Raw genomic sequence first — 23,501 nt, 5'->3', positions numbered from 1 at the left:
TTGTTAATTTTTTTTGTTTTGTTCAAAAGCATTAAGCAAAAGCAATTATTAATTATTATCAGTCTTATTTTAATCTTATTTTAATCATTACAAAAAGTGATTTGGTTAATAAAGTGTCAAATAATTTGTTTTAACAGACATGCTGAACAATGTCAAATTAAAATATTTACTGCAGAGAGGGGATCTGAATAAACTTGCATAACACAGAATCATTCCTAATTTTGATTGTTTATTCTGAAAGCTGTGAGTTGTAAACATTGTTAATAGATGCAAAAATTAAAATGACATAAAATGTATTAAAAAATGCTGAATGACATACTCATTGGTTTTGCAAACATACTAGGTATTCTAATCCTAAAACAATGAGTTGTTGTTTGTAGTCTGTATTGTGCTGAGGTGATTTACTCCTTCATTGTGGTTTGTGTTAGTGCCCTGATCATACCGTTTGTCTGATCTGGAGCTTTGTAACCAATCGCCGAGTAGAAGGCGGGGGGACAAACAGAGGTGGGTGGGGGGTGGGGCGGGGCGCAGGGATGGCTGGTTATTTTCTTTCTTTATTTATTTTTTCAGCACCACGACAGCTCCAGTCACTTGTGTGTGGGCTGCATGGAAGCGACGCTCAACACGCGGCAAGATCAGGTTAAAAAACCCCGACTCATATTGATCTGTGGATGAACCACGAGTTCACAGCGCGGACGCAAAGCTTCCTCCATCCCCTCCTTCTCCTTGATGCCTGAGTTATCTCGCTTTGTGGCCTGACTGAGAAGACCAACCTCCTTTAACTGCATTGCCTCTGCGTCTGCTGGCTTTTGGCTCCTCATTCTCCTCTGTTACTGGCAGCTACGTTGTCGAGAAAGTGATTTTTTTTATTATTATAATTATTATTTTTGTAGAGAGCGTTGAAGTGGACTGACCTGTCCGAAGTTTTTCCTTTCATTTTTCTCCCGCTTTTTATTAAAGCTCTCCTCCTATGGCGAAATGCATCTGTTTAGTTCCCTGATTTAAAACAAATCCGGGAACTGAGGAGCAGGATTCATTTTCATGCCAAGTAGTGGATATTACTTTAGGATGCAGGGGGGAAGATGAAGTTGAATAGTTTAAGTGGCCTTTGGTGCATAATCTGAGATGAGATAGATGACCTGCATCTGCAACGTTGGCTGACTTCCTCACACCAGAGTTGATCATTTTCTATGGGGAACACATTGAGCTCAAGATGAGGTGCATTTGTGACTTTTTGAACTGCACCTAAGAAAAAGAGAGGGGGTGTCCCTCTATACTGCTTCTACGAGAAGAGACGCCTTTTCCTTTAGCCGTCTTAAGATTTAGAGTTGTTGCATCAAAGTGAACATTGGGAAAACAAAGAAGGCAGTTTTTTTTTTCTTCTATCCTCCTTGTCGCTGACATAAAAAAATATATTCCACAGAACGACTTAAAAATGAAGAAGTTTCGAAAGGTGTTGGACGGTTTGACCACGTCCTCTCCGGGAGGGACTATAGGGTCCCCATCGTGTGGGAGCGCGGCCGGGACTCCTACCGCGGCGCCAACTCCTAAGGAAATCGACGTCCAGGAGACGCTGGTCTCGGAAAACTTTCAGTTGTGTAAGGTGGGTAAAGGCATTTAGCTGCAAATCTGCAACATCAGAGAGGAGGTGCAGGATCAATAACGGCATCGACTCGCTTAGACTTTAGCTTACACTCTCTTTGTGTATGCCTGTCACAGATCATGTTTTTGAGTGTTTACTGGCATAAAAAAAACAGTCCTCTTAAAAGTTAGTTTTGAGCTCTGCTGCTGTTTCTGGCCGGGAACTGTCCTGGTTTCATACTTCAGCACCAAGGACAGCGATTTTAAATAAAACATGACCCATCAAAAATACTTCACTCCTGCTTCTATTACTCTTCTGGTTTTTATAACATAAGCTTGATTTTTTCCCCCCTTTAAACCAGAATTTTGTGCAGCTTATAAAAGAATCACTGGCAAAATGACTGGTTGTGTGTATGGGCAGGTTATAGCTCCCATCTGTATGTGCAGCACGGCTCCCGACATGAGCGCGTTGTGTAGCCGCAGTAGCTCACACACATGTGCTGCAAAACAGGGCAAAGGGAGTCAATGAATAGCAACCAACCCGGTTGCATCAGCAAGTGAGCACGAATGGTGTGGTATGGATGACATAACTGGTGTCCCTCCCTTTGCATAAGAAAGTGCACATCAAGCCAGCGGAGGGGCCCTGCAGTGCTGTCCAAGCTGATGCGCTTTTCACTGGCAAGGAGGAAGAGAATGAGGGAGGGGGTGAAGCTGAATGCATGGGTGGGGGTATTTATAGCAGCTACTGCTATGCATAGCAGCCAGTTATTTTTCTATGCATTTTGCAACCTTTATTTATTTATTTTTTTTACCTTTACCAGAAACTGGGCTGCATTGGGAGTATAGCTGTAAATAATTAATTGAGAAACAGAATTAAAAAAAGGGGGAAAAAACAACAACAACAGCATTGGATTGTTTTTGTAGAGCTGCATTATTACTGGGCAGAGTAAAACTGGTTGGGGAGGGACTGGATTGGAGAAGACTGTGGAGGGAGGTTGATTCACAAGCAAAGAAGGATGCTGCAGAGCACTGTATAGCAAGTAGAAGAATTTGCTAGAAAAGAGCAGGACAATATAGCCTGGTCCCATGCAGGAGCCTGTATCCCCTCACTTAGTGGCTCAATACATTGATGAATTGACTTAAGTTCTCATGAGAAAGCTGTGAATGCAGATATCTTACCTTAAAGGTACAATCACCAGGAATTTGGAGCTTATTCTCTTCTGAGAGTTCAGATTTATTTTATTTTTCTCTCTACCGCATAAAAAAAGGTGAAGCAAGGGGGAACTGATATAAGTTATAATTCTAAATTATGTATGATATTCAGGATGGAATGAAATGGCTCCATGCAACACTGGTATGTTATATATCTATTGTACAGAAATTAGGTGCAGATTTTTTAAGTATGTTAGTATGTATTCATAATAATAAGACCTGGATGCACATTTATTCTAGAAAGAATACAATAACTAAAAGAATCCGTAATTTAGCTTTCTGTTATATATTGAGAAAGAGGATAAACATGATTTACTCTAACAAATCCCTCATTTAAAATTTAAGTGGATTGAGATGCTTTAAAATTATGAAAAGCAACAAAGTTAATTTGAGTCAGTGTTTGGGTCAGAATAATCATCCAAACCTGTCTCTGAAACATATCGTAGCTCTAGACTTTCTTTAACCTGAAATAAATAAGAGAAACGAGAAAGACGTCTAATTTTACCCTTCCATTCATTATCCCAAATATATTTAGACAGGCTCTAGACTTTCTGGTGGGGATGTAAATATGTCAGCTGGTGCAGTAAGACGTGTGGGAGTGTTTGGCAAAGTTCTCAAAGTTAGTCATGACTTCTATCCTCAACGTGCAGTGTAGGACGATGCAATAACACATTTTTTTATGTAATACTGGATTTTTGTTTACATTCTGGTACAAAGACATTCTGTTTGATTAGTTAAGGTCGAAATGTTAAAACATGCATTCAATGGAATCTCACTTAAAAACTAGTTAATTAAAAAATTGTAACGCATGCAGGGGCAAAGGAGTCTCTGTGGCTCAATATATATTTTTATTGTATATAGAGGGACATTAGTTAATCTCATTTGAGATAGAAAAAAGAAAATAGATATACATCAAACTGAACTTCAATGCACTTGGTAGTAGCCGAGACATGACTTATCTTTTTTTTCTTAAAAATAGGTATCAATATTATTTTCTTTGTCTAGCAATAGTCTTGACAACAAACAACTGCTTCTGAAGCACTTGAATTCACCTTTATTTTGAGCACATGGTAAACAATGGTTTAATGTTGACTGTCATTAAGGTGACTTTAGTTTGTGCTGATTTTTTTTTACATCAAAGGTATTTTCACAACCTTTCTTTCTACACAATCTGAAAAAAGAATCAACCTAATCTTAAGCTATGTAAACTGTGTATCCTTGTTTTTTATCACAAGAAAAACAGTAAAGAGCAAAATTTTAGATTGTATAGAACATAAAAAAACTTTTTGTTAGGATGGTAAGGATTTGATGGGCATTCGTCAGATGCTTTGCCTGGGATCTAGAGATAATCTTACTTCCGTAGTTCATATTCACAAATATTTCTGCAGCCCTAACCATAACAATAAGAAGGTCACACTGGGTTGCAGAGGAGACATCATATCCTGACCAGAGGCTAAAATAGATAACAAAATACTAAAGCAGCATTTGATGTTATTGCTTATTGACAGAGAGTCTATAAAGGGAGCATTTGACTCAAGGTGCTTTTCTCAGTATATTTAGAAAGTGAAATTCTGCTCCATTTATAACAAAAAAGCTGAGAAAAAACTAAGAAAATAATGTAACTCTAGATAAAAGATAACAGTTAATCTTACACCACACTCTTATCAGAGAAAATTTCTGAAACAGTTTAAAGGTGAAGTACTGTTGTGTATAAAACACTATCCCAAGTTTTATACCTGTAATTGAGCACTGCTAAATCTACCTTTTAAAACTAGAGAGATTATTAAAACTACCAAGACGTGATCATCAACAGCTTTGCGAGGAATGCATTAATCTGGAGAGCAGTCAAGAGACCAATGCTAATGACTACAAAGCTGAGGAGGTAGAACCCTGTTAACAGGACACCTGTCACCCATTGACTACTGTACATGGGCATAAAAATGACTTGTATAAAAGAGTGACAAGGAGAACTTAATCATTGATTGACAGCCATAAGAAGGAAGCTATACAACCCGGCAGAAAAATTAAATAAAAACAAACATGTGAAGGCCTGAAATGGACTTTACACTTTGGTATGTGTTCATCTCCAGAGATGAAACAGAATGATTTAATGTTTAAAAATTACCCAAAGTTTAAAGACATAAATGCAGTCAACATACGTAGCAAAACTGGAAACTGCAATTCCATCATGAACTGCGTCGAAGGGTTAGTCTTAATCTGTTTTGTACAAAATAATTACAAAAATTAAAGCTGATGGTGGGCAAAGCTGGTACAGACATACCCCAAAAGATTTGCAGAAATAGTAAGTTTGCTCTATAAAACGTTGTGTCGGGGGAACGTATGCAAATTCCATCCACGACAGACTTGCTAAGACACATATATTTCTTCCAATTTACTGTTATGCACCATATTGGTACAGATTATTTTATAAAACTGCACTAACATCGATCTAAAGTTGCTATTGTGATTTGACAAAAAGTAGAAAAAGTATAAGGTGAATTTATACTTGCATGCAATAATTGCAATAAGTAATGCCACTTATCAAAATCTTAATCTGTATTAAAATAATTGGTGACAGGACTACTATCGGACATGACTAAATTGTCAAAATTGCATCAAAATGATCCGCATTGCAGTGCAATGTTGCCTATACTTTCAATCACAATCCTTAATAAGACTGTTGCTGAATAATGGTTTTCAAGTTCTAAAATGTAATTGTCTACATTTAACATCAGATGGTTTTAATGGCTGCCATTCACATACATTGAAGTCTTTTCTTCCAAATGACTACATTCATAATGCATGTGTCACTCCCAGCCACCTCCATAACCTCTTTGAGGCAAAGTCCCCTCTGTAGAATTCTGACAAAGGAAAAGCTTTCATATTTATATAGACATGACGATTATGACATTTATAATATATAACTTTTTTTCACACATTTAGTGACATTGACTTAAAAAAAGTTTTCTGAAAATTTAAACACTATTATAAAGTTTCTGGTGCTGTGTCCTCATGTTGCGGGCTTCAATGTGTGATGGAGACATTAGTCCTGAACATGGTCATTAGCTGAACTGTTATTAACTAATTGGTATTAGTTTAAATATAAGGGCAGATTCATTGCTTTATCAGCAATGCCAAATATTTAACTTAGTATTGCAGGTACATTTTGTTTAAGACACACAAATGATCCATGTAGTGCAGTCATAGATTATGTGGCCTTAATATTGTGACCTTTGAGTTTGCTTTATTTAATTTCATCAGTAGAGGCGTATTATTGGGACATATATTTAGGAAGTGTGACAGCGGCATTTACATACTACAGCTATTAGTGTTATTAAAGTTATTTCAGTGGTAGAGTTTTATTTTTATGTTATATACAGTATGGTTTGAAATGAATTTTACTTAAATACATTTACATAACAACTTTTAGTTTCTTTTTACATAGCCTATCACTTCATTTCATAAATAAACATACTTTAATGCTGTCTCGTGTTAAAAGAAATGATTGGTTGTTTTTTTGCTAAAGCACTGTTATAGTATACCTTTTATAGTTATACATATAGCTTTGCCCTAAATCAGTGAAAGCATGATGTATAGTATATGTTTTTTTTCACCTCAACATCTGCCTGTAAATGTCTGAGCTTTAATACATAATTGTTTGTTTTTTTAATTAAGAATTTTCTAAACGGTGTGCTGCTACAGTAGGTCATCTTGTCCTCAATGCATTTTTTAATCATCTTTAATAAGTGATTAAAGGAGATGTACAATTACCCAGAGAAGCAGCGCAACTGTTATGAATTAGATATGCTTGATATTTTCATCCCCTTTGAGCTTGTCAGGTTGTAAAGATAAAATAATACAAAAAAAAAAGGATTTGCTTTAGGATTCAAGAGCAGCAACACATGCTGACCCTAAAGATGAAGCTTTTTGGTTCATTATTTTCTGGAGGAGACTATGACCACATCTTTCTAGTATATGAATTAACTTGCACATATTTTTTATAAAATGTTTTTAAAGCTTTTTTTCCTTTTGAATATTTAAATTATTTTAAAATCTACTGACATTTTATAATTTCTCTACACAAATGCCAAGATGACCACACCCCAACATTTCCTGGAGAAATGGAATGGTCTTCTAATTGTTTTTATATTGTCAGTACTGCCCAAACATGAGAACATCCTTGACATATACGTGATGAATCAGTCCAGCAGCAGAGGTTAACTAATATTGTTTTATGTAATTGATAAGAAGAATTCTAACACTAAATAAACAGGCTAATTTAATTTGATATGTATTTCAGAGTAGCATTTAGATTTTTTATCGTTCATTATATGGATTTTTACCCAAAATTCCTATCAAATTGCTAAAATTATGACAATATTTAACATACTTGAAGTATAGTAATACATTATTTAGGTTTTAGTTATATTTCTCAAAATCTACAAAATGTGATACATTTAATTTTCAGTATGTTTATAGAAATATAAAATAGAAATTGAACTTTATCAGTCTCACAATGAAGAAATCAATGCTCTGCATTTAACCCATCCCCTTGGGGAGCAGTTGGCTGCCATCGTGGGGCAGCATGGGGTCAAGGGTCTTGCTCACAGACCCAGAGTGGCAGTCTGTGGGAGTGGGGCTCGAGCTTAGAACCTCAGGATTCCAAGCTCTGTGCCCCAACAACTACGCTGCCACTCCCTATAGTTTAAAAAGTTAAATTACACTTAACAACAAAAAACTCATGGTTTTGCTCAATTGTCAAATACAAAAGTCTGTATCAATATATCAGAATATTATAATGGCAAATATTGTTTGTATAATATAATATAATATAATATAATATAATATAATATAATATAATATAATATGGGATTATATTATATTATGATAATATATAATCTTTTTTAATATATACAGTATATTTATCATTTTTTAAACAAAAACTTATTTAGAATTGATACATGTTCAGATTCAGATACAATAAAAAGGCACAAAAGGATGTAACATTTGAAAAAAAAATGCATGCCTAAAATAAATACACAGAAACAACTGAAATGCTTTGTCCTTAACAAGAATTGAATTGAGGGTGAAGGGTGAAATAAGACGTTTTTTGTATCTGCTGCAATAAAGTGTTTATTTGATGTTTTTCATTATGGGAAATGTATTACTTTTCATGCTCTCTGTAAGTAGTTTGCAGAAACCTTTTAGAAAATGATTGTGCATTGACTTGATCTCCTTATTATTCCAAATGCATTTTATTTGACTTATTTATTGATTGAATTACTTTATTCTGAACATTTCCAGGGAAACGTAATAACAAGACAGGGAAATAACAAAGCAGATGTACAAAAATCAAATTAGTACAGATAAACAAATCCTCAAGATGTTCCATTCTAGGTGAATGTATGTTTACTAAGCCTATGTTTCAGGTTTAGTAGAGAAGAGATTACCACTTCTTTTCACTACACGTCCTTCCTCCCTCAGGATAATATATTTGCTTGTAAGGATGACATCATCCTAACGCCATCAACAGCAACCCTACAAGCTCTATATGGGTGTGATGACATCAGTGGGTTGACTACCAGCTAGTCTCACATTACCATGTGTTCAGCTGCCTGTCAGAAGCTACAGTGTTGGATCAATTAAGGAGCAGCTGATGTCAGGCTAAGGATGCAGTATAGGGAAAAAATAACAGATAGGATACTTTTTTCTGTTATCTTAATGCAGGTGGAGCTGGAGTTCTATTTTACATAGCATCTCTGTGAAAGAGTACATCATTTAAAAGACATTATAGGTACAGTTCTCTAGTCTAAGAACTGCAATGTTATAAAATATGAGCTATGGTGTGATACTCTGCATTTTGTTTGTGTCTGTGACAGCATGTGTCTGTGAGAGAGAATGAGAAATAGGCGCCTCTAGATTTTGTGTGGGCTTTCAAACACTTTGTCCATTCAGTGACAGCAGACTGCCTGCCTCACCTCACGCTGTGCAAATATAATCAAGTGAGCTTTTCAAACAGATCATTGCTTCACTTAGTTTTCTGTGTTTGCACTTTCATGTAGAATGAGCTCATGCAATGCTTTGTTGTGTGATGTGGCTCAATTTGAGGGTAAAATTCAAATTGTATTCACTTTCAAGAAATAATCTTATTAAGGGGTTTTAATAGTCAGTTTGTGACTTAGGTTGATGATGATAACAACAACCCACCTTTCTTTTTTTACACACCTATTTCTCACTGCTGTAATGTTTTTTTTTCTTCATATCAATGTCACTACTTATTAAATGGAGATTATGAAAGTCAATATGAGCCCAAACGTGACTCAATATCTATATATATAGTTTCAGCGTTGACAACTCACCTACAGATTATTATAGATCTAGACTATTTTAGGTGCTAAGTTTGCCTTCTGCATCTGTATCAAAGGTGGGGCTTTATCGGGGGCCAGGGGTGGCCATGGCCACCGAAGCCAGTTGTTGTTTTTTAATGACTCAGAAGGACCCAGTAATCAGCAACAAAGACAGCGGGATAATTTCACAAGTGTTTATTAAAAAAACTGGCAGAATGGATCTGTATTGGCTGCTCCTAGGGCGTCTAAGGCAGGAACCTCTACAGGAGAGAAACATGGATTAGTGACCATGATAATCTGACAGAGGATGATTATAAACGGGTGAGTCGCTAACCTGGTTTTACAGTTCAGTCCGTGTCCAGAGATCGAGGACGATTCCAGCCAGTCGGCTGATAAGACACAGCGGAAGTTGCCTGAGAGTTCCACGTGCTGAAGCCTTGAAGGTTGCAGAACTGGCCGGTGATCCAAAGATCCAAACAGACAAAGGAAGGCAGTATAATCCAGAGGGTGAAGTCAAGAGGCAGATCCAGGTTAAGTTCACAATAGATTCCAACAGAATCCAAAGACAGGTCAGGCAAACAGATCAGAACAGGGACAGGCAAGCTCAAAGGCCCGAAAACAGAAACGGGTCAGGATCAAACAATCAGAAGACTAATAGAAACGCTGGACAAGTTTTAACACCAAAGAATAATCTGGCACTGATGGCTTGGACCAAGCAGCTTAAATTGCGGCAGGAGTAGGTGGATCAGATGAGAGGTAATGGGAAACCGGGCAGAGTGAGACAGGTGAATGAAATGAGTAATTAACCCAGCCATCAGCACCAAGATCATGACAGTTTTTAAGTGCTTTATAAATAAAGCTGTTAAGGCAAATTGTAAATTGGCAAATGTACATTTTTGGTGTAAACCTACAGACTAAGACTCAAAATGGAAGCACAACTAAGCTTTGATTCCATATAAATTTGTCCATGAAATAGTTGAATTAGTAATAATATCTGTTCTATAATTTTGTTGCAATGCATGACTTACTGAAAGGTTAAAACCTTTTGTAACAAGAATGTTCATTTAAATTACTAATTAAACCAGCTTGAATGCATTGCATAGTTTTAAGACATAGATCAATGCAAGGAAATTTGCTTTTATGATCATCATATGGGCAGAATATCAGGAAACACAATAAAGCATTGGATTCTTTTTTATTACCTCCATATTTACACTTTTTCTCTTTCATTTAAAGCAAGAAACACAGGAAGGAATACTGGACTCTTAGGTATTATCCACTTTTGCTGATAGAATATGCAATAGACTGAGAGTCCGGCTGTTTTAGTTTATAAGGTTAAGCCACATGTGTTGTACTCTCCCTCACGGCTGCTTTGTGACCTCAGGGGTGCATGAAAACACAACACAAAGCCCCAGCCTACAGTCTTAGCAATCACCCTTCCACCCACGTACACACGTGTATGCATTGCTCTGCGATTACATAAAATGAATTATGTATTTGTGGCTGTCAAGCCCACGCTTTCATCTGAAGTGATATGTGCTTAACATTGAAGGGTCAAATGCAAAAGAATGATGTTAAACGTTGCCAAATAAAAAAAGGCCAAATGCTCTTGTTTCACTGCAACATTATATGGAGAGTAATCAAGTGAATAATAATTTACTTAGCAGAATGAGGTCAGATAATAACAATAGTAAGGTAAAGGCAGAAGAATGAGGATAGAGAGATTGCATTTGAAGACTAAGAAAGTAAAATATAAGTGAGACAAAAAATTTGAAGCAGTTTAAGATAATTACTGCTGACAGACCTTTTCTTATTATTATTGACAGATTTGGAAGCTGAATGTAACATTACTCCCACTTTATCAAGGATGCATTTTCTTCCCTTGTTCAAATGTTTACACAGTTCCGTGGAAAATATATGTTCTGGCACTCAATTTTTTCATATCATGAGATATTTTATAAACCAAATCTAGTCCTTCATCAATAAATTAAATAAAAAAAAATACATTAGCCTGATCTAAAGCAATTCAAGTTTATAGAAAAAAAACTGAACCTCCAAAATCATTACAAGAAGCCACTGAGGACCCAAAGAGTCTCAGAAGAACTCAAACTACATTTAAAGCACCACTGGCCTCACCTGCCCTACTTAAAGTTAGTGTTCCTGATTCCACAATAAGAAAGAAATTTGGCAGAAATAAGAAGACCCCCAAACCATTGCTGAAGAACAGAAGAGAGATGCCAAGACAGTCTTACATTGACAAAAAAAATAACAACAAAGAAACAAAAACAAAAAAAGAATTAAAAAGAAAACTTGATGATCCAAAGATTTGGGGAATATATTTTGAAAGACAAGACAAGGAACTGCAGAAATGGAACCACTAATGTTATATTTACACTGCAGATTACTGTTTATATAAGTAATAACAGAAGTCGGCACATCTGTGTTCTTTTTTAAAATCACATTTTTAAAAATTGTAATTTTTGTTGTTGTTGTTACACCATAACAACACAAAGAAAGGTAGGAAAAAAAGAGAGTAGAACTATTTACAATTTGTATTTATGAAGGGGTGAACACTGTATTAATGCAGATGGTCACATGACTCGTTACTGTACCTGAACTACTGATCATCTTTAAGGTCAGAAATTGAGCTAGAGAGCCGGAACTGTGACAATCCTCATGAAGTTACAGATGGCAACTCAGTGCCTTTGATGATAGTGCCCAGAAACAGGGACTACTTACACAGCAGGGCAGATCCTCAAAATAAACCAAGTGAAAACCCCACGAAAATAATTCTGTTCATTTGAACATCATCAAACTGCAGACCGCACTCAGCAATACCCCCTGAGTTTTAACTAGAACACTGGATAAGTAGCTCCAGACAAAATGAAAATATACAATCAGAGGAACAGTTTAGCTGTTAGTCTGTGTTATAAGATTTTATTCTTTCTATTTATATACATGCAGCCCCCATTATAAAATCCCCTCAAAGAGAATATAGTAATGTATTATACCAGTGTTTTCTGTCATTATCCTTTAAGACCTTGTTTATTTATCTCAATAGAAAATCCCCTGTGTCTATTTCTAAGCACCATTTTTTTTGTCCTCTGACTTTTATTATTTGTGACAACAGGTGAACATGAATTTATCAATAAGAAGGATGCTGGAGAGTTTTTTCTTTAACACAATCAACAGGTAATTTACTGTTTTCATTAATATCAAATAGTATATTAATCAGTAAAACATAACATAATTCTCTGTTTTAGCTAAACTTTATTTCAATCTAAAAGACAGATTAACAAAAAGCATTCTTAAAGCACCAATTTAAAAGTGCTAAAAAATATAAAAAGCTAAACACTAAAATAATGAAGATGCAAGATTCATCTGATTCACTACAACTCCATCTGGCTGCATGTCTCTAGCTCTAACTAATACAAGTGAGCTCATCACAGTCTGCAGAAAAGGAATCTTATCTATGCTCATTCATTCATTTTCAGCCTCCTCTCACACGGGATTCTCACCCTTTGCACATTTGTTGGCTGCTCTGTCTTGTGTTGTGTTGTATGTGTGTGTGTGTGTGTGTGTGCATTTATGTACCATGCGCTGTGGTAGAAATGCCGAATAGATCAGGTTTATTTTTAGCCATGAATGAAAGTCCCTTCATCTCTTCACTTTCACAGTTTTCAAAATGTGAAACCTCATAATAACATTATTCATGCTAAACCAACACTGAGGCTGAGAGGAGTATTAAATATTTAATATCACTATAGCAGTTAGTTAGACTATCAGAAAATCCTGCTACCTTAAATGTTTAGTTGTATTTTCAGTTCTAATCTTTGAACCTGCAATCAGGAATTCTTGTACATATCGAAATCAATCAATTTTACCTAAACCTTGAAACTTATTTATTTTTTTAATATTTTCCAATAAGTAGTGAATGCAAATAATGTTTTGCTCTTTATTATAAACCGGTAAAACCTTAATGGACTATTACCATTCAAAATGATAGGAAAATAAATGAAGAACTTGAAAGGAAAATTATATATTGTTTACTTTTGCTTTTTATAAATAAATATCCAAGTAATACAGTATATTAAGTTCTCAAGAGTTACGTTCATTCAGATTGCATTAAGAACATATTCCTGAGTCTAAGTCATTCAGCTGTAGCTTTGATTGTAAGTAAATAGCTTTTTTCTTCAAATTTAACCACTTTTTGTGCTTATTTTGCAGCTCCTTTTTTAAGAATGCCTTCAGTTAAAATTGATCCATCTCTCAGTCAACTCTTACTAAATTCCCTGCCCTTTCTAAAAGCAAAAAAACCCACAACATGAGCCCATCCCCACAATGTTTCAAAGTAGGAATGTCATGTTTAATGTTTTGTGCAGCAGTAGTTTTCCTGTCATATTTTACTTGTAACCAGAAACTTTCATATGCATTTCCATTATGACTCGTGGCTAACTTTAAAACTGACTTCTTACAGTAATGACCTTCCTATTTAAAAAGGTCAGATTTCTGCCGTAGTCATTTAATAGCTGTTCTCTGAGCATATTCCTCCACCTAAGTGGTGCAACTGTCAACAGTGTACCAGGTGCCTTGTAGCTGTTCTTACATGCCTGTCACCTTTGGCAGACAACCATATCTTGTTTGTTTTGCAGTTGTGCAGTGCTCTGTAGATGCTGGCTTAATAAGCAGAACAGTGCACCATGAAACTGATATAGTTTCATGATCTAACTCTGCTTTAAACCCTGACTTTTATTTTGGACCTGTCTAGTGTGTTCTTGGTCCCCATGATACCCTTTATGTACAAGAAATCATCTGAGGCCTTCATAGAAATCTCAGATCTAAAGATTTCCCAATCATATGTCCTTCAGAAGCAATCAATGGCCCGTTTTCTGCCCCTAACAGTTCTTTTGTAAATATTGAGAGTTTTTTGTAACAGGTCCTATTTCTGCATTATGTTTTGTTGATATATTGAATATGACCCTAATGTCATAACAATGGCTTAGAAAAAAACTAAAGAATTAACATTTAATGCAGTTCAAATCTGTTTATTTATATAGCATCACTTCACAACACATGTTATCTCAAGGCACTTCACAGAGAAAATTCAACCAGATCATACAGTAAGATTAGTTCAGAGTTTTCTATCTAAGGAAAACCAGCTGATTGCATCAACTCATTGACTTGACAGGAATCCCTCACACCAAGCGTGGTTCTAGGAAAAGTCGATAATATACATATATATAATACAGCTAAAATATAAAATAAAGGTTTTGTTGATACTTTTGTAAATATCTTTATCAAATGATATGTATATTTTTTCAAACCAAAACAAAAAAAAGATATGTTCACAAACAAGCACCAATAAACAGTAAGCTTTTATAACAACAAAAGTCTGATGAAACATTAACTCTCACCTGGAAAAGTAAACAAAAGAGGGTGCTTAGTTTTTATAGAATTATCAACATCAGGTCATGTTTTGTAATCATTTTATTTTTCCAACTCTCATCTCCACACTCAGACGTCCCTAATCTCCTCTACACACTCTTCCCAGACATCTTCCTCTTCAATCCATGTTCTGTTATGCCTCCCCTTTATTTTGGGCAGCTCCTAAGTAGATCAAAGGAATTTTAGAGCAACCTCAAAATATCTTCCTTCTTGAAATGCTGGTAGGGGAAAGACACATGTGTCTCTGTTTGTTTGATAGGCTCTCTGACTCTATAATGTCAAGTTGAATGGAATGGTTGGTTGTGACGGGTATAGGCAACTCTGATTCTCTCTGCACCACTGCCTCTCATCCTGACACGTAGCCTGGGGGGACAGGTGCTAAAACACCTGGGTGATGTAGATGAACAGTTTGTATGCACAAAAGCAACACATTGCGCACACAAAAGCAGGCTGGGTGCATAACGAGTTCATACGGTAATTTGAGACGACATGAGCGGAACCTGTTTATGAAGACACACTCCAAAGTTTGTTTGCTTTAAAAGCTTTTCTTTCCTTCTTTTTTTCTTTTTCTTTTGTTTTCTAAAACTCACAAGCTGGTTTTACTTGTAACCTTAATATGAACTTACGATCTCTTCTGGTCACTGCTGAAATTTGTTTAAACTCAATTGAACTATTTTGCAACAAGATATTATTAATTTTAGTATTTCTCTCTCAGATACCTATTGGCTTTCTCCTACTAAATCAATAACTGGATCTTAAGAATATAAGCATTTTATGAGATTTTCTAATAAATAAAATATCACAGAGGTTAAATTAAAACCAGCTTTAAAACGTCAATTTAAGTCTATATTTTGAAATTCATGACATGTCATTCAGCTACTTTTAATGCTTTTAAGAAGTCCTAATAACATTAACATATTATCTAATTGTAATTCGGTGTTGTTAAGAATATCAGTTATGATGAGACCCTCAAAGTTTTTTGTGATGTTGACCCCCCCAATTTAGTAATTTAGTTGAACACTCCCACAAAACATCCAAGGCAGCTTTTGTGACCAAACTTCAAAACACTTCTGACAAATCCTGCCAAAGTGGGGGATTTTTCATCCACTGTGCTACAGTCAGCTTCAAAACAACACTAAAGAACCAAGAACAATATTAATTTATACTTGTTTTTTAGTATATATGGAATAAGTCCTTTCTGAAAACAAATAAATTCCAGAGGACTTTGTGGGAAGTAAGATATATTTAACCAGACTTGTTTGAACTCTAAATGCCAGCTAGATCTAAGGGGTCAAATGGAAGCCTAATATTATTAAGTTATTTTTTTTTAATAGAATAGTATAATTAATACATGTTTTTGCATAAGCGAGCCCCATTTGCTCCCAGTGAGCCTGTTTCACAAAGAGCATTTGATTCATCACAAAAGGAGCTTCTTTCGGAAACTTTTAAGTGTTTCAGAGAATAACATATTTCTCACAGGGAGCTTTCTGCTTCCATGTCCTCAACCTGCAGAACTCCCAGAGTTCTGGAATTCCAACTGGATTCATAGTCAGGGAATTTTAGATATGAACGTTATCATGTTTTCAAAAGAAGTCAGTGATCACAGTTAATTTACATAGAAATATTCACATGCTCTTAGTTGGGTAAGTTATAATTGTCTGGCCAAACTATTGTATTTGTAAAGGCTCTTCCAGGTATAAGCACTGCAAATTAGCCGCAACTTCAAGCACTTCAGTATGCAACATATAAATTGTGTAATTTTTAAGTATGATAATGTAACTGCGGGAGCTTGGATGAAACGGTTCAGGAACTGGATAGTTACAGGACCTCTGAAAAATGTTTACATTTTCTTCTTCTCATTCTCAGTGATGGCGTCCTCCTCTCCATCTGATAACGCAATAAAAAGAAAATTGTATACTCTTATGCTGATATATTGCCAACTTACTCTAAGGAGTAATTTTAGGTACAAGACAGTAGGCACTGCTGATAGGTTTTTAGTATATCATCATTTTATAATATGGCAGATCTGCAAAACACAACATACATCAGAATGGTCAGGAAAAAAAGTGTAAAAAAACAGAATAATATTGGATACTTTAAGCTAAATATTAGTTTTTACTTTCCAGTTTTATAAGAAGCTAGCTTATTTATCTTTAACTGAGGTGTGCTTTGAAACAATTGTAATTTGCCCTCTAAGAAAAGAGGTGTTGTTAAGGAGAGAGTTGTTGTAATCACACAGTAGATTGCATTCACAAAGAGCAAGTGGGTATTTTTAACCTGTAATAATATTCTGTTATATAAATGGGCCAAAAAGTTATATCAGTCTAAAAAGCCCCACCGTATTCAGTGACATAAGGATAGTTTAGCCCTGTTGTAGGAAACCCAACTGTTTCCTACCGATTTATTGGAATAAAAAAAAAAAATTAAAACACCCTTAAAATTATGCTGAATATAGGATATGTGTGTGCAAATATACATATGCTGTGAAATATGTAAAATAAACAAAAGTTAAAGATTCGTCACAGTGTTTGCATGTGCCTTTCATTTACAGACTTTGCCAAGAAAGTATTTCATAAATTATCTATTGGCCTACTTTTCCATGCCAGTAAATGGAAACAGAGCATTCCTTTGGCTTTGAGAAATAAGTGTCTTTCAATTTTTTATTAGTAAAGAATGCCCCGGAAAGCTTTGGAAGTGAAGGGCCAAGCATCAGCTCAGTTAGGATAAAAAAGCAGGAGTTAGGGTTGCTGTTAGTTTGAGACAGAAAAATTCAGACACCAAGTCTTGACATGGAATTAAGGGGAAGCAACCTCTTTTTTAACATCCTTGGAAAATTTTAATTCTTCTGAAGGTTGTTTTTAAGCTGTTCGGATAGTTTTTGCCAGTAGCCTTTTTCAGGGCACCAAAAAGAGTCACAGTTGCAAAAAAAACACAGCAGTTAACAGCTTTATAGCATTGTGCTGTTTGTCAATTTGAAATACCTCAAATATTCAAAGACATATTAATATAAGACAAAGATTAAAATTAAAAAATGCTAATAAAAATGGTTAATTTGTTAGGGGAAAAATCTTGACCTCTTGTTAAATCATAAATAGCTAAGTTAACAGTTTATAAAAGAGAGTTCCTTTCCAGCAGCTACAACCAATGTGGATATCTATGAAACCAGTAAAATCAGCAAATAAGTGAGGAAAACCTGTCTTTACTGTCTTTTACATGTAACAGATTAAAAGGTCTAATAAAGCAATACTTTGTGCATTAATTTAAACAAATTCAAGGCTAGATGAGTAACTGAATAATTAATATCTATAAGTCTGGAAAGGGTAACAACCTGATTTCTAAGGCTTTGGGACCACATTGAACCACAGTGAGAGCCATAACCCACAAATTGAGAACAGATGAAATAGCGGTGAACATTCCCAGGATTCAAGTTCATGATTTAATAAGACAAAAGGGACTAAGATGCTATGAAGAGTGGGCAGTGATACCTTTAAAGAGATGTAAAAGACTGATTTCCAGTTATTGTACATGCCTAATGGTGCCATCAAAAGGCCTTGTTCATTTGCAGAACTTCCTCTCTTTAATACATACCGTATAGGCAATATTTAAATCAATTTACCTTAGTGGTATTTTTCAAATTTATATATTCTACTGGTAACCTTAAATGTTTACAGTAAGTACACCAAACTTTTAGCAAATTTTGCACAGGATCAATAGTTTATGATGCAGAGATTTTGCAAAGGAAATGATGCAATTTTCTCTGTGACCTCCTATGCACAAAATTTGTATTGATATTTTCTGTTCTTACTTGCATCCCCCTGTTTGCAGCATATACACACACATCTTAGCACATGCTACTCTCAGTGTCTTACTGTAGAATGGTAATGACACACTGCAAAAATTGTATTCTGGCCTGTAATCGTGGATTCCACAGGGATTGAGATTCAATAGATGTAACATTAGTAAAGGTAGGATGTGGTGTGTACGGCTATGTTTTGGCTACCCTTATAAATGTTTGTGAGTGGTTGCATGCCTCTGTGTTGCACTGTGATAGTCTAGCGACCTGTCCAGGGTTATTCATGCATAGACTGCTTGAGATAGGCACCAGCCCCACTATGACCCTCATGGATACGAAGAAGAAGATGGATGGATGGATGGATGGATGGATGGATGGATGGATGGATGGATGGATGGATGGATGGATGGATGGATGGATGAATGAATGGAAAAACATCTGGAAGATGGTGCTGTTTGTGTTGTTTGTGTGGCAAAAAATAAACAAGTCAGAACATACCATTCCTGCAATGAAAGATGGAGGTAGGATCATTATGCTATCGGTATGAACCAGTCAAACCCAGTTTAAAACAAGACTTGCAGCTGCAAAGGCTTTCTCTATAAAATACTCTCAGTTCGACTACCTACAAGTGGTTTCATTACTGACATTTTCTGAAAGCAATGTATTAGTTTTCTTCCAGTTATATTATACCTTGTGTTGGGCTATCTTATAAAATGACCGAATGAATATTCTGCGGGATGAAAACTTCTTCATGGGTATTGTACAGTATGTTGTTGCACCATTTGTGTAAAGCAATTACTGGTCGTGGATCTTTTGGTTGATGTATTAGAATATTAATTTGTAATTTGTTGTAAACAGAGAGGATGCCTTTTTTTAAAATATTAATTTTACAGAATGTGTAGTTTCTTTCCTTAAAGTAGCTTGTTGTGTATTATCCAAAACCAAATACGATGTTATGCTTCAACTTGGACCTTTTTGAGTTTGCAGTTATGTCAGCCTTCAAACCTCAAAAATGCCTTTTTGTCCAAATAACTCCTTTGTACCATTTTCTGTAAACCTAAGAGGTGGTTGTGTGTGGAATTAAAAGTGCAGCTGAAGCTCCAGAAATATTCCAAGCAACCCATGTAACACCATCAACTTTTTTTTTTTTAAATAACTTATTTTCTTCCTATTCATCCTGACACATAGCTTTAAAATGAGCTAATCTTCACAATGTGCTTCAAGATGTAGAAAGGGATTGAATTGAGAACATCCTTTTTGTTAACGAGAAATTAAAGAGTTTTAGATAAAGCGGTTAGTAAGCCAATATTACAAATAATTAGTTCCGTTTTTCTCAGTTAAATTACTGAAACCATTATTTTAAAGAAATTCTCATCACTCAACCTTGGGTTTGGTCAGAAGAAAAAGGTGAAGGTAAAAAGGGTAAACAAGAAATGCCTGATGTAACACTGTCCACCTCTTGCAAAAACAAGAACCCCGCTCTCTAAAAAACATATTATCATATAAAAGCATTCTATCAGTGTAAAACTGCATTACGATAGCCATTGCTGACTATTATCAGGCAAGGCATCAAGATCATATGGGGTCAGGGAAAAAATGTAATGTCTCTAGGTCTGAATCTTTTTTTTTTTATAATTCTATTTGTTTTATCAATAAATGCCTTTCCAAATACTATATTTGCAAGAAAGGTATAAATTTATGATTCATGTTTGTTAAATATCTGTGTTTCTTGCCAGCTACCATTTATTCACCTGTTGGCCACATCAGTCCTTCCTTTAGTGGAGTGTTATCACTCTGGATCCCACTCCATCTTCAGGAATTATGAGTGAGATCAGTCTCTTGGTACTCAATGATGCTCTAAGTCGCTCCTTGCACTTCTTGTTAGTCTCATTAAGCTTTTCTTGTGTGGGCGTGTGGCTGCAGCACCAGCATTCAGACATGGCTAAACAAAGTATGCCCCTACATGCCTCAGCGCTTCACATTGCCCAGGGTCAACAATGGAAGCCATTTCTTTCATAAGTCACTCATTCCATGAGTGGAATACAACATTTTTATGAAGATTGATAAAAATGTGAAGAGCTCATGTAACAGATTGTTTTTATTGCGACGATTATTTAGCTTAAACAGATACTGAGCGCCATAGTGTTTTTGGTTATATATTTTCTAAGGGTGTCTTTTAAGGGTGTGCTATATTTTCAACAAGTGTTTTTTTTTTTTTTCTGTCAGCATATGATCTGTACCTTCTGTACTGGGAATCTGTGCACAAGTCCATTATAGTTTTATAATGTCAAGATTCTGGATCTTGATTTATGAAAGATACCTTTAAAATGCTGGTGTTCTAGGGTCCTTAGTTACATAAGAATATATGACTGGGAAACACATAAAGTGAAACTGTAAAGAATCAAATTATTTTCTATAAGTTAAGAAAAAAAACAAAGTAGTTTGTTATGACTTCATGTTAGAGATGTTACATTTCTTCAGACGAACTGCCTAGTTTTTCCTTCAAAATATGCCCATAGGATACAAGGTGATTTCTGCAGGATGACTCCATCCCCCACCCCCAGCAACCTTGCAGTGTTAATCTCATAAAAAAAATAAATAAATAAAAGAACAAACAAACAAAAATAATAGATATGAAAGAAGGAAAAAAAAAAGTTATTTGTCTCGGATCAAAATTTTCCACACCACTTTTAGTCTCTAGCTATTCTGCAAGACCTGATGACTTAAGCGCAAAGTCAGATCAGAGTCTAAGTTACTTAGCATCTGGTTGAACTCCAGGTTATAAAAGTGTTATAGGTGATTTAGAAACCAAAGTTAAGACAAAAAAATTTAGCAGCTAAAGTGAATAAAATTGCCTACATCTTAAATTACTTTTACTAGTCATGCATTTTTATACTCACTACTAACCTATAGTGAATATTCTTATGATTCAGCTTTAATAGATGCTGCTCAAAATTAAACTAAACACTCATACAACACAAAGAACTTCAATTAACTCAAACTTCTATAAAATTAAACTGTCCACTTAGGAAGCAGCATTGACTGGCAATCAATTTCACATGCTGTTGTACAAATGGAAAAGACAACAAGTGGAATATATTGTCAATTAGTAAGACACACTCAATAAAGGGGTGGGTCTACAAGTGGGGACCATAGACCACTTCTAATATTATATGAGAGGTGGCTGGCTGATCTTTTTGTCACTTTAGAATGTTGGTGGTGGTTTCACACTCGTGGTAGCATGAGACAGACTCAACAACCCACCCAGGTGGTTCTGGTAGTGCAGCTCATCCATGATGGCACATCAGTGCGAGCTGATATTAGAAGGTTTGCGATGTCTGTCAGCATAGTGTCCAGAGGCTGAAGACACTACCAGGAGACAGGCCAGTACACCAGGAGATGTTGAGGAGGCCGTAGGAGAGCAACAACCCAGCAGCAGAACCACTGCCTGAACCTTTGTGCAAGGAAGACCAGGAGGAGCACTGCCAGGGCCAAAAAGAAATTACCTCCAGCAGGCCACCAATATTATTGTGTCTGCACAAACAGTTGGAAACTGACTCAATGAGAATGTTATGAGGGCCCAACGGTTTGGGGTTCTGCTAAAAGCCTAACACTGTGTAAGATGCTTTGCCAGAAAACACCAGGATAGCGTCCTGTGCAATCAGGTTCACAATGAGCACATGTGACAGACGTGACAGTGTCTGGACAGACCATGGAGTGCGATCTGCTGCCTGTAACATCCTTCTGCATGACTGGTTTGGCAGTGGGTCAGTAGTGGTGTGGGGTGGCATTTCTTTGGAGGGTCTCACAGCACAGCTCTCCATGTGCTCACCAGAGGTAGCATGACTGCCTTTAGATACCGAGATGAGATCCTCAGACCCCTTGTGAGACCATATGCTAGTGCAGTGGCCCTGGGTTCCTACTAATGCAGGACAATGCAAGACGTCATGTGGCTGGAGTGTGTCAGCAGTTTCTACAAGATGAAGACATATAATATTTGGACTGGCCCTCCTGTTCCCCAGACCTGAACCTACACATAGGATAAAAATGTTGCATTTCCCAGGAAAAGCCTCTCCTGAACAAATATTGGACTTTTGCTCTGTCAGTCAAAGTTCTCTTTTAAGATGAAAGTACGTTTTATTTTATATGAATAATCAATGTCCCATTGAATGGAGGAAAAGTAGAGAGTCATAGAATCCCCTTTGCTTGAAATCTCATTTAAGGTTTCCACAGTTAGTGAGGATTTGGGAAGCCATGTTGTCAGCTTTCGCTCATATCCTCTATTTACAGTATGCAGTGTTTAAATTTTCGGAGACACAGACCTCAGATGCTGGATTTCATCATATGAGTAGCATTATTTAATAATCTATTATTAATGCAGTTTTAGTGTTATAAGATTAACCTTTCAGCCCAGGATATATATATATAAGTATATACATATATATATATATATGAATAAACCTTTATATATTGTGTAAATACTGTTTCATAGCACTGAAAATCAGCTAGTGGTATGTTATAGATTAAGGCTGAAACTTTTTTTTCTCTTTTTTTTTTACCTTTAATGCATTCATCCTACAAAATCCTGATTCAATGACTACTGAAATGTGTTGGATTGGTTTATAAACTATAAACTGCTTTGCCAAAATGCAACATTGAAATTATTTTAGCCTACTAGCCCCAAGATTCATTGTGCCCAGCACTTCAAACAATATCATGGTTTACAATATCCTTTGCATTTATGTGTATCAGACTAAATATAGAACACAGCTGAAGTTCTCTGAAACCTTTCGAAATGTATTCTGGTAATATCTGACAATTTATTAAATACCTTATGAATTAATAACATTTCTTTATATTTCTAAGGCTAAGCCTTAATGTAATGTGCCACTCTGAAAAATGGGTAGAAATGCTACACTCCCCAAGGGTAAGGTTTACAAATGTGTTTCCCACTCAGAAAACAATACACACAGCTTTACTGTAAATCTATATGCTGTGTGTCAGTGCGCATTAGAGTAAGCACTGCTGCAGTAGACCAATTAAGACTACCTGACCTTCAGACGCAACTATATCCAACGGTCAACAAATGGAAACACAGCAGGGTTTTCGATAAACAGACTAGG

General features: G+C 35.8%; 1 protein-coding gene across 1 annotated transcript in view; it reads left to right on the top strand.

Moving 5' to 3' along the window:
* Positions 1 to 584: 584 nt before the first annotated feature.
* Positions 585 to 23,501, top strand: part of stxbp5l (syntaxin binding protein 5 like) — a gene marked incomplete at its 3' end in the record, with an annotated part of 29,564 nt that continues 6,647 nt past the window's right edge. The window contains exon 1 of the mRNA XM_015403513.1: positions 585 to 1,603. Within this exon, the coding sequence (XP_015258999.1) occupies positions 1,436 to 1,603 (168 nt within the window). The remainder of the gene's footprint in view (positions 1,604 to 23,501) is intronic.

The sequence above is a fragment of the Cyprinodon variegatus genome, unplaced genomic scaffold, assembly GCF_000732505.1.
Source record: "Cyprinodon variegatus isolate N-32 unplaced genomic scaffold, C_variegatus-1.0 Scaffold1511, whole genome shotgun sequence".
In the NCBI taxonomy this organism is placed as follows: Eukaryota; Metazoa; Chordata; class Actinopteri; order Cyprinodontiformes; family Cyprinodontidae; genus Cyprinodon; species Cyprinodon variegatus.
This window is presented reverse-complemented; position numbering and strand designations above follow the sequence as displayed.